The sequence below is a fragment of the Struthio camelus genome, chromosome 10 (assembly GCF_040807025.1).
Source record: "Struthio camelus isolate bStrCam1 chromosome 10, bStrCam1.hap1, whole genome shotgun sequence".
NCBI classification, from domain to species: Eukaryota; Metazoa; Chordata; class Aves; order Struthioniformes; family Struthionidae; genus Struthio; species Struthio camelus.
Window position 1 is genome coordinate 4,487,413 of NC_090951.1, and position 18,893 is coordinate 4,506,305.

General features: G+C 37.0%; 1 protein-coding gene across 1 annotated transcript in view; it reads right to left on the reverse strand.

Moving 5' to 3' along the window:
• Positions 1 to 2,260: 2,260 nt before the first annotated feature.
• Positions 2,261 to 18,893, reverse strand: part of USP10 (ubiquitin specific peptidase 10) — a 56,082-nt gene continuing 39,449 nt past the window's right edge. Inside the window, exons 8-14 of the mRNA XM_068956212.1 lie at positions 18,553 to 18,656; positions 17,652 to 17,751; positions 16,127 to 16,307; positions 11,746 to 11,911; positions 6,065 to 6,209; positions 4,764 to 4,829; positions 2,261 to 3,332 (exon numbers count right to left, since the gene is read on the reverse strand). Coding sequence (XP_068812313.1) covers positions 3,145 to 3,332; positions 4,764 to 4,829; positions 6,065 to 6,209; positions 11,746 to 11,911; positions 16,127 to 16,307; positions 17,652 to 17,751; positions 18,553 to 18,656 — 950 coding nt within the window. The 3' untranslated portion in view covers positions 2,261 to 3,144. The remainder of the gene's footprint in view (positions 3,333 to 4,763; positions 4,830 to 6,064; positions 6,210 to 11,745; positions 11,912 to 16,126; positions 16,308 to 17,651; positions 17,752 to 18,552; positions 18,657 to 18,893) is intronic.

Consider the following 18,893-nt stretch of genomic DNA (forward strand, 5'->3'; position numbering starts at 1 on the left):
TCACAAAGCTCCTGACGAGGGAGTCAGGAGATAAGCGCCCACGTACAGCTGCACATCTTTTTTTTCTAAAGAGCAACACTTTGGACATCTGCAGTTAAGCCACAGCCATTAACTGTCTGTGTGGTACATGTATCATGAGGTCAAAAGACAGAATAACTAATTTGCTCCCCCAGCCAACCTTAACACTGCACAGGCTGGGAGAGGCTGGTATTAGCTGTGCTGAAACAGGACTTGAATAATAACCATGACAGCTGAGCAGAAAACAGTAATTTTGTTTTAGAGATTTCAAAATCTGTTTTCTTTCCTCTCTGGAACAACTCTCCCCAGATTTCAAATTTCAAAGCAGAATTAATGTCTCAATAGCACTGGCTCTCGGGTAATTCCCATGATGGGCAGCCCTGCATTGGGAAACCCTGGAAGCACCACCCTTCGGCAGCCCCAGCTGCAGGGCAACACTTGTGGTGGCGAGCCAGGAGCTTAGGTTTTCCCTGCTGCTGGCCAAATGGGAGAGCTGGCAGCAAAATCAAACAAGTCGTGGATGGAAAATTGCTTAGCAGTTGGTGGAACACCACCAAAAATCAAGAAGAGTGTCTCAGTCACAATCTGTACAAATTAGAAAACATTAACAACATTTTCTGGAATTTGCTGACCAACTACCAAGTAAATACACACTTTTACCCAAAGCAATCAACAAAATATCATAAAACTTTATCAGTATCAGGGTTGCGATACGGTATACAGTTAACGTTGCCTAACAACTCAAGAAAGAAACTGAAGATCACACAAATGAAGTTGGCAGGCAAACTCTTGAGTAGGGAGAAGGTGATCGCTCCAGGCAGACCCAGCCACGGGGCAAAACCCTCCTACTTACTGCTGAACGTATCTCCTGCTAGTCAAAACTTGAGAATACGCGTGAGGGTTGGCAACACTCACCAGCCCTCGGGGCAGCACGCTCAGCTGCCTCTCAGGAAGAGCTGCGCCCGGCGTCCCCAGGGGTGATTCACAGGCTGGAAATGAAAGTCCAACACATCATCAGTGAGAGAAGGCACAGGGCTCTCCTCGGCAAGTCCCACCAGCTTGCTTCTGCTGCAGTCAGGGATCTAGCTGAGCCAGCAGCCTTGGTGCCAGGATAGCCTCACTACCGCTCGTCAAATATAGGCCCGTCACGGGCATTTTGTTTCCGCTACAGGAGCCGCACATTCACCACGTCTGCTCCAGATGATGAAATTCTGTAAACTGCAGCCCTAATTCAACATCTCCACCGCTGACTCCTTTCAGGAAGTAGCCATGAATAAACTTCCCATCTTTTGTAAAGTGACTAACTGTTGTTTTATTTGGGCAGGAAATAAAAGAGGGAATCCCACGTAAATGGGCAAAGGCTGAGACTTAAGATGTTTACAACGCTTTTTCTTTCTCTTGAAAGAGCCAACTGCTTTCCACCTAAGGTCTGCAGCGCTCTCTTGCGCAGCCAGACAATAAAAGGCAAAAGGAGAGAAGCAGTTTAAAGAAATGCTAAAGCAATTTATCAGAACACAGTACCCGAAAAATTAATGTAGCTTATTTTCTTTCAAAAGCTCCAAGGAAAATTAGGGATTCTTATCTAGAAACAGGCTTAGAAATGAAAAGCGATTTGATCAGAGTACGTGCAGTTCAATCTCTTAAAACACGGTAACAATCTGTGTTAAAACTAGCTGTGTTTCACTAGCAACGTTTGTAGCACTGATCACATAAAGCAAGCAGCATAAAACACCATCATCAAATTAAGCATTAAATGATAAAGAGATTTTTGATTTTCTTCAGCAGCAGGGCTGATCAAGGAAATATTTTGACAAAATTTTTCATCTGAAAATGCCAACTGGCTAAAGAATGGATTCTTTTAGTCAAAGACAAACCAAATCACATCCACCTCAAGACAGTGCTATTGCAAGGTATTCACCGAGGACATGGAAGAGACCGAATTCCCTGTTCTACCCAGCTGCCATTCAGCCCTGGGGTACCATATCCCTCAACATTAGACTTTGGCTACCCTGCAGTGATTGAGCTCTTCTCCCTTTCCCTCTCCCCTCAAAGTTCAGTTTCATCTCAATGCAGAACGAAAACATTTCTGAAGTTTCAAGAAGCTGTAGAAGACCAAAAAGCATCTCTTATTCACTACATATCTGCACCTTGTAAGAGTGCTACATAAAAATTTTCTATTAGGAGTTTCCAAGGCTAGAATTTGCACTTGAGGAAAAACAAAACCCAGACACACACACACACCTTAAACCAACTTTGTGACTTTTATTGATGGGCGACAACTTTATACTTCTAGATATCACTAAACTGTGTACAATCAGGAACTCAACATTATAGGAGAGCAGACAGCAAAATTAAACAAAGCAGACTTAAAGAAATATCAATCTTAATTATTTTGCCCATTTTTTAATTTCATGTACACAGAAGCATAAATGCAGTTTGAAATTTCTTAATAGCAATAAAGTTACAATCACCCATCTATATAGACTAACATCTTAACTCCAAATATTTGATCTGCAATGTGTACTTAAGCAGTTTCTCATCGCACAATTATTAAAATGTGTCTTCCTATTAGGAACCAGCAACTCTGCATTTTGTACGTTTGTACATTTTTTGAAGCACATAGGACCATTTCCATCTCATACACATCGGCTCATGTTTTACCACTTATCAAAAACTATTGGGGAAGCAGAGAGCACTTTATTTTTTTTATTTTTTTTTATTTTTTACTTAAGTAAAGATAAAACATTTTCACAGAAATCTACAAGTTCTGTTGCTGGTGCAGGGTTTTCTTCTACTACGCAATTAGAAAGTGGGAATCGAATGCAAATCCCCTTTTATTATCTTAGGATTCAGCATTAATTCAGATTTTTTTTTTGTGATTCACAAGACTGAGTCTTTCAACCAAATGACTTCATTCTGCAAAGTCAAAAGTCTACACAAACTATGTTGTGCACAAACCCAAGGTAGCTTCCTTTTTCACTCTATCCCATAGCTGCAAGGGGGGAAAAAAAAAAGAAAGAAAAAAAGATTCACTCAAGAGAGCATTTACAGGAGGAAGAAAAGTTAGTGATAGTTGGCGTTCTACAAAGCAGGTATCTTGCACACACAGCGTAAAAGGGGAAAGTTTCACAGCAGGTCAACTCGGCGGTAGTACAGGAGGTAGGCTGTGCGTTCTGCAGACGGCTTCACCACCTGGTACTGATTTATCACTTTAACTGCCTGGTCATCAATGCGTAACCAGCCATTTAGACCAATTTGGAAGACGTCCGTAGTGTAATGGCCACCAGTCGCGCTGTTTCCATGATGATAGACAACTGCAAAGAGAAATTCATGATGCATATATACACTACACACAGACAAATATCTACTGAAAGAGTAAATTGGGAGATGTTGCATATACTTTCTTCAAAGCATACTCATAGTTCAGTCAAATATTACAGATTTGGATCAAACAAGAATGTAAGAAGTTCAGTGCTTCAATACTTCCAACTTACTCAAACTTTCTTCACTCGTCTATGAAGACAAATACTGTTAGCTTAATTTGAATTAAGCAAAGTAGAAAGGCAAAATATACTATACCTATCGGTTTTTGAGAACCTATGAAATAAACCTTAGGGTAGCTTACATTTTAAACTACCGATGTTCTAGCATTTAGTTTACTGCAAGATAAAAAAGTAAATCCTGGATGATATCTGAAACTTAACTATTCAAAAGCTCACGTTAATAATTTAAAATTCATTCAACAAACTCAGTTCTGTGGATGAGAAGTCCTAGGACTGACAGAAGACAAAAGCATTATACTTTTCCACAGGAGTTAGGGGAAGAAAAAAAAAAAATCAGAAGGTTAACACATTTGCTCCAAATCACCTTACATACGCTCTCCAAACTTGCCACGTGAAACCCACTAACAGTAAAAAAATTGTATTGCCAGAAACCGTCCTGAATTTCCACAGAGATAGGTATGATATTCCTTTCTGTAACCTCAGCGGTCACAAAAATGAATCCAAACCACCAAGTCACATAAGGCCACCAGCACTGGCACAGATTCAGTGACACAAAAATTAAGATCTCTGCTTCTCCAGTTCATTACGTTCTTCTGATGCCAACAGAAATAAGCAGGTGTAAATCCTAAACTGTGTATGACTTTTACACTTTAGCAAATTCATTACTGCCCAGATACTGTTTTCTTCAATATTAAAATTCTTCTTTTAAATTCTTACATCAGCTTCCAATTTTAACTACCAATTTAAGCCTTCCATATACATTGTAGATGCTCTTAAAAACATCGTTTCCTCACACAAGAATCATCTCCAAATGAAACTTTTCCACCCACAATATGCTATTCATAGACTGCCAGCAGTTCTCGAGTGTTCAAAAAGATGCAAAGTCAGCATTCAGCCATTTCAAGAGACATTTGAAACACTTATCCTGAGAATCTGATGCATGCTAAGCATAATTATATTACAGCTATATTGCAGCTTCTGGTAATATTTTTTAGGATGGATCTCCTACAAAACTTGTTCAAGCTTTAAGCTGAAAAATCAGATATACAAATATATAGTATTATATGTATGGACGTACATATGCAAAATAAACACTGTATACAGGAATGACACCCACAAGTTATTTCACCGTAATTTTAAAGAAAGTATTTTATATAATTCGGGGAACTACAGAGTTTCTAAAATCCTATGTGCAGAAATTGTATTTGCAATACAGGGACCAGAGGCATATAGATAAAATACCTGCAAAGAGCCGGTAGGTTCTTTGGCCTTTAAAAATTTTACTTTTCACACCAGGAGATAGTAGCTCTAGAGAAGGAAAGAAAGTCAAAGGCAACAGTTAGCAAGTTTAGAAATTCAATTTCAATAGGGATTAATTATTTATAATAGAAAACAACAGTAACAAATGAGAAACTTTAACTGAAGTGTCTTCTGTAACCTGTACAGAATTGTAAAAACTCTGATCCGGCACTGCAGGTGTTGGGGTTTTTGAAGTTACCTGAACACCAACATTTATGGAAGCGTTTAAAACTGCCAAAGGGGGAAAAATAAAAATAAAAAACAACAACAAAATAAAACCACCACACACCTGAAGAAAAATGAGAGTAAAGATCAGGCTATATATTGTTTTCCTCCTTTCATTCCTACTACCAGGAGATGACAAAAACAATTTCAGATTCCAAGTCCTACAGCAACAGTTTTGTCAAACAAGGTAAATTAAACTAGTTCTAAAAATGACCATTTTCAAAAGACATTTTAAAATAAAGTACTAAGTAAAATAAAAGGGTACTATCTGACAAAGTCACATCCACCTGAGATATGACAAACCATTTTTATTTATCTTTTCCTCTCTGGACTGCTGACCAGCTAACAGCCAATTTTGTCAGACAAAAAAAGCATTTAACATGACAAATTTCAGATGCTGGATTATATGCGCAATCTCACCCTGTGTCCAATCAGTGTTTCTTAAAAAAAGACTTTCGCAATATATTGTTTAACCCTTGAACTATGCTTTATTTGTCTTTAGGTTGTGTTTTGTAAAAAAAATTCCTGTTTCCTTTTTTCAGTCACTGTTTATTATAATAATTTGCCACTTCTTGGCAATCTGAGACAAAAGCACCTAGTACTATTTAGCAACAGCCTTGTAGAGAGACATACCACACGTTCTGTTATCTTAACCCTTAAATCTGCACACATCTCCTGTTTGGCCAGTCCCACGCCTAGGATGTGACAGAGATTTCAAGGACTTTTGCTGTAACACTCTTTGCAAGGTGGTGGCCCAAACTAACATACGGTAAACATCACGCTCAGCAAGATTGATGCCAGAAACCTAGGTTCTTTTTATGCAAAATAAAGCATTCAAGATATTCATTCCAATTATTAAATTTCTAGAAAACAATATTCTGCATGAAGAAACATTTCTTGGGCACAAACCTGGGAACTAGGGAAGAGAACTGAAGCAGGTACATACACACACAGATACTTCCTGGGAAACTAACATTCCTGTTTCCCAAAGCGGGAAATTTCTATTCAAAAATCTCTACCTTTACTAATTTCCAGATCAACAGGATACTCAATATTCTTGATAAGCTTCTGACATCCACCAGTTTTCTCATACACAAACCGCTTAAGGTGTAAAACAAGAACAGGGGGGAGTTCTTCTAGTGTCACTCTTCGACTGATCTCCACCTAACATACACAAAACAAAGAGGAAAGGAAATATTTTTTGTTAACCACTCAAAAATCACTCTTTTAAAAGAGGAATATTTACTTTAAATCGACCACCTGAAAAATATCTGAATTGTAATAAAACAGATTATTATTATTTTAAATGATAAACACACAGCAGTTCAAGACTTAAAGAGTACTGGATCTTCCAACCAAAAGGTTAAGGTCAACCCAAGCATCTTTTACTACAGTGTTGCCTGACCTGTTAAAATGAACAAAGATACTTAGGTATTTAAAAAAAAAAAGTCACCTTTCTGGAGATCCCCCAACAACATGACAGCTTAGTGATTAATAATTTTTAGCAGACTATCAACACCTTATGCTCTAATCTCTAGTCAAAGGTCATTAAATCAGCAGTGTATATCACAAGTTAAGAGAACTATAAACTCTGGAAAACACCACCACACCTCTCTACCTGAGGCAAGTTTTTTTCATGTCTAAAAGCTTTTTTTTTTTTTCCTTTTTCTTTCTTTTTTTTTAAACAAACAGCGTAATAAAAGGAAAAATAAGAACTAATCCGAATCATTTCTAAATTTTCGATACAGAGATCAAATATCATCCAAAAACTCTATAAAACAAACAACCAGAATACAGATTTTGATGTCAGAACCTAGAGTCCACATTTGTCTTACGCAATTTCATCAGACTCTCCATAAATACAGGCTGAACTGCAATGAGTTTTCGCCCAGTGCTTATGACTATCACAACTACCCTGTTAAATAATATGAATGCTGTCCCACTTCAAAGAGGGTCCTGAGCATACTGCTTTTCCTCACTGAAATAATACTTAAATAGCAGACTCTTCTCAAGTTTTAACTGGTATTATCTCTATTCATCCTTCCTTTCTCACCAAGAGAATCCTGCAACACTGTTGCTTTCTAGTTTAAAAAAAAAAAAGTCCTTCTCATACAATTACACTAAAGACTTACTCAAGAGGGGGTAATAACGATTAATGCAGTAGAACAACGGGAGTGGTAAAACAGTTTAAAGATTATTCTGCATTAACAAGAAGGTATTTGAAGTTCAAGAAGTCCCTCCTACAGAAAAATGAGCTTTCACACTGGCTATCTAAAAATGAGTTAGTTATCATGATCAGGTGTTCTGGAAGGGCTGAGAAGCACAAAAGTATACCAGGTTCTTTAAAAAGTTCTGAAAAAAATGAGAGAAAAAATATGGGTTATAAGTATACTTTTTTGTCTTTTAGACTAAAGTATAACTTTCCATAAGGTTATAACAAAGCCAACTGAATGCTTACTGTCTCAAAACATTAAACTTGGCTCAGAATTACAAAGAAAAATGTCTGGCGTTCCTAGAAGTTATCAAGTAAAAAGCAAATCTGTAAATATTTCTTCTGACTGTTCTGATTGAGAAAAATTTCAAATATACTTTTCATGGCAAATCATGAGAATATGCTTGTTGAATACAGTTTCCAGCTCCACGAGAGCCTGCTAATTCATGGGGAAAAATTACTACCTTATTCCATCATGAAGATTAGAACATAGATTTATTATGATGCTGAAAGCAATCAGGTTTTGTAGGGTAACTCGATTTTCGAGTCGATCTGAGCTGATCCAATTTACCAGATACAATGCTATATTTGGAACAGAAATAGTTTCCACTGTGCAAAACTTCACCTACATCTTAAGGATTCAAAATATGCATTCCTGCATCCAAAAAGCATAAAACCCTGGCTACATCAGCAGCTTTGCTGAGCAGTAGGGATTTTTTTTGTTTTTTCTTTAAACCAGCAGGCCAAACAGGGTCGTGCTCTTTTCCACTCACCAAGTTAGTACCCGCTGGTGCCCACCTCCTCATTTTCCAGGAAACGACATGGAGAAAAAGAAGTTAAAGGGCAAACTGTGAAAGCAGAGACTATGACAAGAGGTTCACGTAATTCTCTCATGAACCCATGAGACAGCTACCATGTTAGCATGGAACAGCTTCTGCTTTTAGGGAGCAAAATCGAGGAAACTTTATATATAGAAATAGCAGGCATTTGAGTCATTCAGTTATTACTTGCCCAAGATTTTCATATACATAACTGTTCCGAATCTCAAATCTCAGGTCTTTGAGTTCAAAGTTCAATGCCGACAGAACAACTCCCAAGGCAGACCAGGAACAGGAGGATACTGGAGAACGCTTGCACAGTGGTTTACGCAGTTCCCATTCTCCTCCCTCGGTAACCAAGCCGCCGTATGGGAACATACGCCTGCCCCCAGCTGCGCCATTCAATCTGGTGCATTAGCTTAAGCCACAGATCGGTGCAGTTTTGTGGAACGGTGCCAGACGGCAGAGAAGCAGCTGAGGAGCAGGCACGTCCTTTGCTGCCCTGACTCTGCTAAGGGGCACTGATTTCTGGCACCGACATTACCATCCAAAAGTGCCGCAAATGTTTGTTTAGTGAATGTATGAATCAGAGCCCTAGGAAAATACTCATAAGATCGTCAAGAAGCAGTTTGGAAACTGCAGGGGGTATGAAGACTCCTTCTAAGGAAGGTGTGGAAGGCAGAAAGCTTGAACAGGTCTACAAACAGGGGAAAAAGCCGGGGGGGGCAGGGGAGGAACCAACCCCACTGCAATGAAGTTAAATTAAGCCTTTAAAAAACCAAAGTAGCAGTTGAAATATTTCAAGATTTAACAGATTGATCTGCAAGGCCATAAAGAACCAGAACTGCTTTCTTCAAATGCTAGCGAGCTAGTGAAATGGATACACAGACACCAATGAAGTGTCTTTCCATTTTAAACATCTATTTCCTTTTAAATGTCTACCCATTTCTAACACTGCATGGGAATCAGATTTACTGTTATACACATAGAATTCAAAATCAACTCCTAGGGATTTTTGTTAAAAACAAACTTTTGCAAAAATTAAGCGAAATAATTCACATACACTTGGAAGTTTATTTTTCCATATCTACTTCTCAGGCTCATTGTAAAGAATGCAATTCAGATCAAACAAAATCAGAAGACAAAAAAAATAGTGAATTGTCTTGACCACTGAAGTAATACAGTATTTTGTGTAGTTTTAAGAAACTGAAACATTAACAGGGGTGAGCCTAATACCTCTTAATTCAACAATTACTTGGTGTCTTTAATTTCTTATAAGGAAAAAGTAAAACAGTTCTGACACTTTCTGCTAACATTTTAAAAGACTAATGGACTGAAAGCAGAGGTTATGGTGCAGATTTTCCAGATAAGCTAATATTTACAATACCATTTTCAGCTTTATCAAAAGTTCCAGTAATCCTTATCTGGAAAAGAGAGATGAAATGCTTCCTTGCAATAAAATTACCATCTGCAAAGTCCTGTGCTTGCTCTAAAGTCAATGTGTTCAGTGTTTTCACTGTAATTTCTAATGTAAGAACTGTTATTTCTACTTGAACTTCTTTTGAATAAAAGATCCAAAAGACATAGTGAATGCTTTTATTTCCACCCAGATGCTAAAATACAAACCAGACCAAACCTCGAGCACCTAAATCGAACACCCATTTTTTCCAAACCCCAGAACTGAACAGTGAGTTGTCAGTAAAGAAGTTAAAACCATCTGCAGTAAAAAGCAGCAAAAAAAAAAAAAAAAAGACTAGTACAACAAAATCCCTGTGGTAAATCATGATGACCTGGCATTGCAAATGTTTCTTCCACATGGAAGACAACCGGAGAAGTGTTCTGTCACGTTCACTCCTACTGGGCATATAAAGCAGAAAAATTTCAGCTATCTGAACATAAGGAAAAACTTTTTCACTGCGAGGGTGACAGAGCACTGGAACAGGTTGCCCAGAGAGGTTGTGGAGACTCCATCCTTGGAGATATTCAAAAGCTATCTGGACACGATCCTGGGCCACGTGCTCTAGGTGACCCTGCCTGAACAGGGGGGTGTGACAAAATGATCTAGTTTGGAGGTCCCTTCCAACCTCAACCATTCTGTGATTCTATGATCCATCTTCAACTTCCCACCTCCCCCCACCCCAAATCCATCCTTTCTTTGTCTAATCACACACTGATTTGGAGTAGTTAGAAGACTAACGTACACAAAAACAAAACACTAGTGAGAACAACTGCAATCCAAGAGTCTCTTTCCATCCTGGCCTATGGAAAGCAGTTATAAACAGTGTGTGCAAAATTTTCACTCAAGCATTCCATGCACAGAAATTTTTTTCTTTAATAATGCACAGCAAACAAACCGTAAGAAGCAAGACAATACCGCAATGGGAAAAAATATTTTACCTATTTATTACTCTATATCAAAAGTTCTCAAGTTGTAATGCCAAAAACATGCTTCTCTTCCTATATAATATTTCTCTTATTACAGCATCATGTATTATATTATTTGAAAACTAAGATAAATGATTTGCAGAGTTGCATGAGGAAACAAAGTCAAATGTCCTGGTATTCAAAGTGACTAAGAATCACGAGGCTCGAAGAGATCTCAAAAGATTCTCCTGCCCATCCTGTCTGAGCCAATCATAACGATTTGTGCAAATTTTTACTGATGTGTCTAACCTTCTCCTAAAGCAGCGAGAACAACTCCACAAGCACCACAGGCAATCTAGTCTAAGTTCTCATTCCCATTTCCTGTATTACAGGAAAATGAGGCTCCTCCTTTCTAGAGCAGCCTTTTACTTAAGTGCTACATCCTGTTCCATGGTTCTGCTTCCACGTTTTCTCTTTTCAATGCTGAACACTTCCTCCTACTCAGTCTTAAGTCACAATTTTTAGACTGCCATTCACTGATTGCTCTCTTCTGGATAGTCTCCAACATCCTTCTTGGGGTGCTGACTTAAAACTGAACACAGTATTCCTAACAGGATTTTTCTAGGGCTGTGTTGAGCAAACGAATCAACTATATAGTGTCAAGAAATACACACTGAATGGAGGAGTTATTGGCTATTGAAGATTTCAGATTATCAGTCTGGACAGCAAGATAACGATGATGCCAGGTGTTTTAGTGGGGGTTGTACAGGGACTTCTAACAGGCCTACCGCCATTGAGTAACTTCACTTTCGATTTGTAAATCGAATGTATAATTCGGAACACAGCAGGGACAGACATCAGACAACCATGCAAGTGTTCTGCTGCAAGAGTTTTTTTTTCTAGACAGAGCATATTTTCAACTGATGCTTCAAAGAGCTACTCCTCTACCAAAAGCAGCTGCCAATCCCCAGAAATCAGTATGTTAAGATTAGCTGTAAACTACTTTATCCATAATAGTACTTATTACCACATCTCACCCTGATAATCTAACGTACATTATACACAAGTAAAGTTTCCAACCAATTATTGCACCAGCTCAGAAAACATACCAATTTACAAGCATGGTTTTGTTTAAGAGAGTTCTCCTCTTCGAATAACTTTCGCTGCGCTTACTTGGAGTACCATGCTTTGCTATTACAGTATACTTTGAAAAGATTAGGAAATTATTTGTAAGCTGCAAACTGCATTAAAAAATATTTTTAAAAAAATTAATATTTGACTATAACAGGGGGTCAACAGAACACACCTCTTGCTTGGTTTTTGTGGTATAACCTTGAACAGACTCTCTTGCCACCAAACTTTCCAATGCATCCTGAACCGTGCGTATCTTGTCAGACTGGATATCCAGTTGTAGGGTGAAGAAAGGTTGCAGTGTAGCAGACTCCTTAGAACTCTGCTGATAAACGACAGATCTGTGGAGATAAAAAAGTTACAACTTAAACAGAATTTTAAATATTACAGAGTCTTCCAGTAAGTACAGATTGACATCGACCTGGTAACACAATTTACAGTTAATTCAAAGCAAAAACACACACAAATATAAAGCTGTTAAGCATGAGTTTGCAACAACTTGAATCGACTTTACTTCAAGTAAAATGGTCTTCACTTCCATTAACAACATATAGAATGGGTTTACATTTAAATTGGTTTACTTATGAAGGGATTAAAACTGTTACAGGATAAGCAAACATTTAAAAAAAGAAAAAGCTCAAATTTGTGGTCTTGCATTTAGAAAGATTCACCTCAGGACTCTGTTTTCCCAACAACAGATAATAATATCAAAGCAATGTGAAAGTGCTCATGAAAACACACAATGTGAATAAAGAAAATGAAATTAACCTACTGCAAATTAGAACAAAAGACAGACATAAGATTTTCTGATTAACATCCTGAATTCCTATCTTGAGCCTTGAGACAGTTTTAACATTTTTTTCTAAGTTGAAAAAAATAAACATTTACTTATTTCACAGCAGAGCACAGTACTAGCCTGATTTAGTAAAAAACTCAAAGATTAAGTGGAAAAAGTTTACATTGTAAAAGGCACTTAAATTACCTCAGGACTATTGTTAGGTTTGATAAAACTTTAAAACATAAAACTTCACACTATACCTATTTGTCATCTCAGCTTGGCAACTGTAGTATTTTCCTATGTGCTAACCACAAAAAAATTTCTGTTTTGTGAAATATACATACTTCTGGGAAAGATGTTTGGAAATTAGCTGGTTTTGCCGCGAGGCACAGAACCCTCATGCAGAAATCCAGAACAATGATGATTCCTATCATTTTAAATCATTTGTGATCATGCTACGTTTTTGAAGTTGCTTTTGGAACAGATCTTCAGAAATGCAGTATACTAATGCTTATCTGGTTATATGTTTTACTGTAACAGTATCAACCGAGTCCAGATCCTCCAATCAAAATACTCAGATTTTCAGTTACTTCACTAGCACCAACTTCACAGCGCTTTTAAATTGTTGGCTTTAACCTTGCCATAGGAAATTTAAACTGCACTCTGTCCTGGCATTTCCTCTTCTTCCCATCATTTTCTGTGCCCAGACTTTTGTCCCTCTGCTCCCTTGTCTGGACATAAATTGGAGACTGTCGTAAAAACAACAGTGGTAAAGCCCTGGAGCATGAGAGCACACTCCCTATTTTTTTATTTAGGAAGTTTAATCAGTTTCAGTCTCTAACTAAGGCGGCTTGGTGATCACTGCTTTGAGAGATACACTCTTGCCACAACGTCACCACACTGCTCAGTGGACTCTTACTGATTTCAGTCTTTTGAAACTTTGTTGAAAACTTAAAACTAGCAAATATAGCTCAATAATTGCTTTCTTTTTTGAAAGTCATACTTTCATTAAAAACACCCAGTTGTTTAAAAAAGTGTGTTTTTTTTTTAAGCCAAATAAATCAGTCATTTCTTGCGTTGTTTAGTTCATGACAGTGCCTCACAAAGCCTGAAAGCAGTAACGCAATTAACATAGCTGTAATTCAGGTAGCCAAGCTGAAATTTCTCGGGATCACATATGAAACGTTAACATACAAGTTCAATGCCTGTACTGCAAACTCCTACCAAAATAACTCCTTTGCTTAGGCAAAGCCCTGAAGCACCACGAAGCCATCCACCTTCTATCGACAAATACATATCTTTTAGAGGAAAAAGCCTATGAAAAAACAGTACCATCTTTACTTCAGTTAACATTTCCTTCTTGGCTGTATTTAACGACAAAACCTTCAACATACAGCAAGCACAGTGTTTCAGTAAACCCTCTACTGTTAAGAATACTGCTCATTTTGGATACATTTCCCAGTCCCCTTCTTAAGCTAGCCATTATTTAATATGATAATTAATAGGAAATGTTTTCAATTCCCACTGTTTAGAAGTCCATACATTAAAGACTTAGTTAACAATTTGAATGATATTCTGAAAAGTTATATTAAGGAAAAATATTTCTTCAAATAAGGAATTAGAAATTAAGTTGCAATGCTTCTTCAAAAAATATACAGAAATGGATTTGATAGCAATACCTTTGCATGACTTTGGCTCTGTATAACAAAACTACTGATTAGATTTACAAATTATTTTTGGTCAGGGTAAAAATGCATTATTTTCAATAAATAGTTTCAGACACTATAAGAATTCTACTGTTAGTTTAGTTCCAAGATAAAAAATTTTCAAGAAAACATACACTGGCCACTACTACCCTGCTTAAACTGCAGCACTAGAATTTACTGTCAGTGAAAGAGATACAAGTCATGCTGAGAAATCTTCCTCAAAGAAAAATGCTGCCCTAATACAAACATATTCAATTTATTTTCATAATAACAACAAAAAAAACCCAACAACAACAACAGCAGCACACACCAACCAGTGCATTTGAAGAGAAAAGTCAGCGGTACTTATGGAAATATTTAGCAGACGAGCTGGACTGCGAGCTAGCTTGCACAACAAATATTTGAAATTCACACCGGCTGAAAACAAAAGGCACTCTTGTTCGTGAGCAAGCCAGATCCTGAGAGAAATGTGCATCTCTGTGTGCAGATTTAAGTCTCACACCATTAAAAAAAAATCACAAAAAAATCATTTAAGCAGTTATGTCTAAATAAGCATGTAATGGACAATTAAAGCCCCCAGGAGAGATTAAGGTTTCCCAAGCCAGAAGATGCCGATTCAAAAACCATGTTTTCCCAGCTGCTTTTTCCATTTGATTTTTCTTTTTCTCATACTTCCATTTGGTGGACTTCCACTTGCAATTTTGTATTCAGTCCTTCCCATCTCCACCCTCAGCCTCAGAGGAGGAAGCCTTCCAACATCTCAACACAGGATACTGTTTCTGCGGTCAACTGTATGACCTAGTTTGGAGGCTAAATAAAATGGGTGTGGTGACAGCAGACAACAGATGTGGGATTGGACCCTGTCGTTCTGCTGCTCAGTGCAAGTTTTTCCCTTTATCACCTCCATTTTACTTCATTTTCTGTCAATTTCTACAGAGCAGTGTCCTCTAAATATTCTTAATTTAACAAACTAATGGAATCTTATACAGATCTACACAATTCTGGCTGTGATAAATACATTAAGGGTGTTAACAGTACCTCGGGAATACGAGCATACCATCAACACGGAATTTCATCAATACGTACAAACATCCACTGCCAGTTTCCTACGGAAAATATAATTTTATTCGGCAACTGCCCGACTCAAATCCCTGAAGAATAATTTCAGTGCATTTCACAGGTGAAAAGCACTAGCCTGCACTATTCACACCTCTAGCCTGAACACCTGGCAACACAAGGAGTCAAAATGCTACCAATTAAATGGCTGCCTCCAATGTAGAAATAATTCTTCAGCTCCACATTTTTGTTTTGGAGTATTTTTTTCCCAAGTGTTTACCTTGCTTTTATTCTAAATTATACACTTCTCCAAACAAATCATAACGCTTCTTTTCCAAAAAATATTCTTTCAGTATCTGCTTTCTGCCTTCCTCTGGTATCGGGCCTGGATATAAGTAATGTCCCACATTCCTTTCTTTCCTGTAACAGCTTGTAGTGATTTACATTTTTCCAAACTAACTTCTTTCATCTTTAAGATTTTATTTATGAACTATTTTAACTTTCCTGCTTCTGGGAAGTGTAAGTGTCAATAAAGAACTCAACAGTTCTCAAATTCATTCCATTCTTTTACTGACTGGATTTAATTCTTAGAAAATCTCACTATTCATTGGTATTACTATATAAAACATTAGTTCAGACTCCTGAAAAATTAGGTAGCTGTAAAGTTCTTTGGAACTCTTAAATATAAGACAAAGCATATATATTCCAAACTCCTCTTCTATACCCAGCTCAGGCGTTTTGTTCTCTAAAAGTTTGCTCTTGTATGACACTTAAAAAGATTCAGACCGTACAACAAATCATAGCACGCTTTTTGACCATGCTGCCCATCTTCTGAATCCTGTAACAGTGCATAACACTGCCTCCTGATAGGAGGCTAACCTCCTGCGGCCAGAAAGAACTGCGCAAAATTCTCACACTCGATAACGGCAAAGGATGGCCAGCAAAGGCAGAGGAAAGTTATCTGTGAAGGCAACGCAGCCCACAATCTCACCAACTTTTACTAAACAGTACTATACCTTATATGACCACCAAAAATATCAGTAATTGGTGTCTGAACAAAGTCAGCCTGACGAGTGACCGATGATTTGTTGCGAGGTCCCACTTGCTCCCATTCATCCTCACTGCCTTCTCCTTGCTCATCTTGCTCCTCCTCTTCATGAACAGTCTGTGCCTCAGGACCATTGGAAACCGAGAGTTCTTAAAGGAGTGAAGAAAAAGAACACATACAGATTTTTACAAATAAAACGTGTACAGACAAAGAATCTGAAATAAAAAAAACAGTAAGAATAATTTCCAGGGGATAAAATGTTTTCATAGGTTACAAAATTTTTGAAAGACTGAATGAGAACTTTCAGGTATACTACAGCAACACTCACAGCTGGACACATGTATATACATATACATATATGTATATATATGCATATGCATAAACAGAACGCAGTTCATTGATTACTGTATGCAAACAGATGTACTTTTGTAAGAGAAAACATTACATGTTTTTATTACTAAACTTATGGGGTAGAAAATTGGAGAGTCAAGTGTTATTCCGGGAGCATAATTATGCCATTATTAAATACAATTCCTTTTCTGCATGGATATTTCACAGGGAAACCAAGGTATAACAAATATTTTCTTTTGAGTGCCAAAGTCAGCAGGCTATATACTGAACACAGCTAAGGAATAAAACATGGAATAATCATTTTATAACTTAAAAAAAAATTTACTCTCCTAAAGAGAAGCTGGATAATCAATGATCTTTACTCTATACTTGGATAAGATTAAAAGCATTTCCTTTCCATTTTTAGTAGGGCACTCAAACACAAAGACACTGTAAAATAAAATGGCATTTTTAGGCTGTCTGTAAATCCCAATACTTCCTTCAAAGAAACATTTCTCCACCTTTGTCAATAAGACACTTTTATAATTAACTGGTATGTCTGTTTTAAATTAGACATAAATTAGCCATTAGTCTAAACGTTTCCTGTTCAGCAAAGAGGAGCTTAATCAACAGCTGTTTAAAGATCAGTGACAAGCTATGCTGACATATTTCTGAACTACAGAGAGAGCTCCAGTAAAAAACCAACACTGCAAATCTGAATGGCAGAGAAACATACTTCAGACAAATTCAGTCAGCTTGAGTTAGCCTCATATTATGTTCTCAGTCGAGCTCACTAAGAATCTGTAATACAGAAACTTATTGTTTAGGAGAACAAGGTACATGTCCTGTCATCAAATGTCACCCAGAATGTTTTCAAATGTCATCCAGAATGTTTTCAAAACATACATATATACGATTCTGCAAACAAATACACTATAACACCACATATCATTTGTGAACTTAGAAGGAACAACCCATTTTACCCTCTGGCCAGATTTTAACAAAAGACTTCAATGTCCTTTTTGAGTTTTCTAAAAAGTGGCATTCTATCCCCATCTCAACATCTATTCCAAACATTTTCCATATTACAGAATATCACAAAAAGAGAAAAAAAGATCTTTACAAATATTTCAAAGAAATCCAGTTTTCTACAAAAAACTAACTTTCGTTATGTGGAGAAAGAAGTTTCTTTAAGGTCAGCATTTCTTCATGTAGTCCATTGAGGATAAATCCCAAGTATTCCTCAGCATCCTCTTGTCTGCCCTGAATAAAAAAAGTTTTCAGCAATTATATGACATTTTCATGTTTTCCACTTAAGAACAGATATAAGACATTGAACTTCTGGCTTTTCTATTAATTCAGTTAATTTACCAAGCAGTCAGTCTCAGGTGGAAAGTCAAAGCTTAAATTTCACTGTAACACCACCCCATTTATAACAATTTCAAAGCGAACCAATGCATTAATTGCTAACCAATCACGACAAACACACACATGCATAAGCTTCACCTGGAAATGAGCATTTTTTAATTATTATTTTTCTCAGTACATACAGAATTTAACAGGCAAATTGGTAAGTTTCTTTCGCCAATTTCTTTTCAAAATACTATTAAAAATTGCAGTTGAACCCAGTCCAAATCAAAAGATGGTTCAAACCTTTATCTCTTCTTCAATTGAAACTAAATCTGGACCATTATTTTAAAGTCTCTGTGGACCTCCAACTATTGCAATCTGAATCCCAAGCAGAAACAAACAATTACTCATATCTTTATTTGAATGTAAATCAGTGCAATGCATTCTCTATAAAAAGACTATATATCAACGCTCTATTCCAATCAAATTTTTTTCAGTGTTCTGACATTCTGAACTGCCAAACTATTATCATGAATACCTTCCTATAATTTATTCAAGGTCCAAGGTTGTCTAGCTTCATTATAACGAACAATAAATTAATTGACTTCAGTGATACTTAGGCACAGATTCTGTTTTAAGGCTTTTAAGTTGTTTTAAAGTTAGTAGCTGCACTGAGATGCAATTACAAAAGTCTTAAAGATTTATGAACCACACCTTTTCTGACAGACTTGACTTGATAACCGTCAAAAGTCTGTAAATATACGTAGGTTCAAAGGCAGCTCCTGGTCGGATGTCTCTCACAATTTTATCACCTAAAGCTGCAAGATAAAGAGAAGTAATATTTAAATAAGCAACACTATGGGATTGTGAAACAAAAACTTAAAGGTTAATTAACAGTGTATTAGGCTCGTGATACATTCTGTTTCATTAGTTATACAATAAAGCACCTGAAAAACATGTGTTCTCAAAATATACAAAATGTTTGACCATTCAGGTTGTGTGAAGACAGGGTGGAATTTCTGGGGGGGGAAAAAACTATTTAAAATAATATTCAT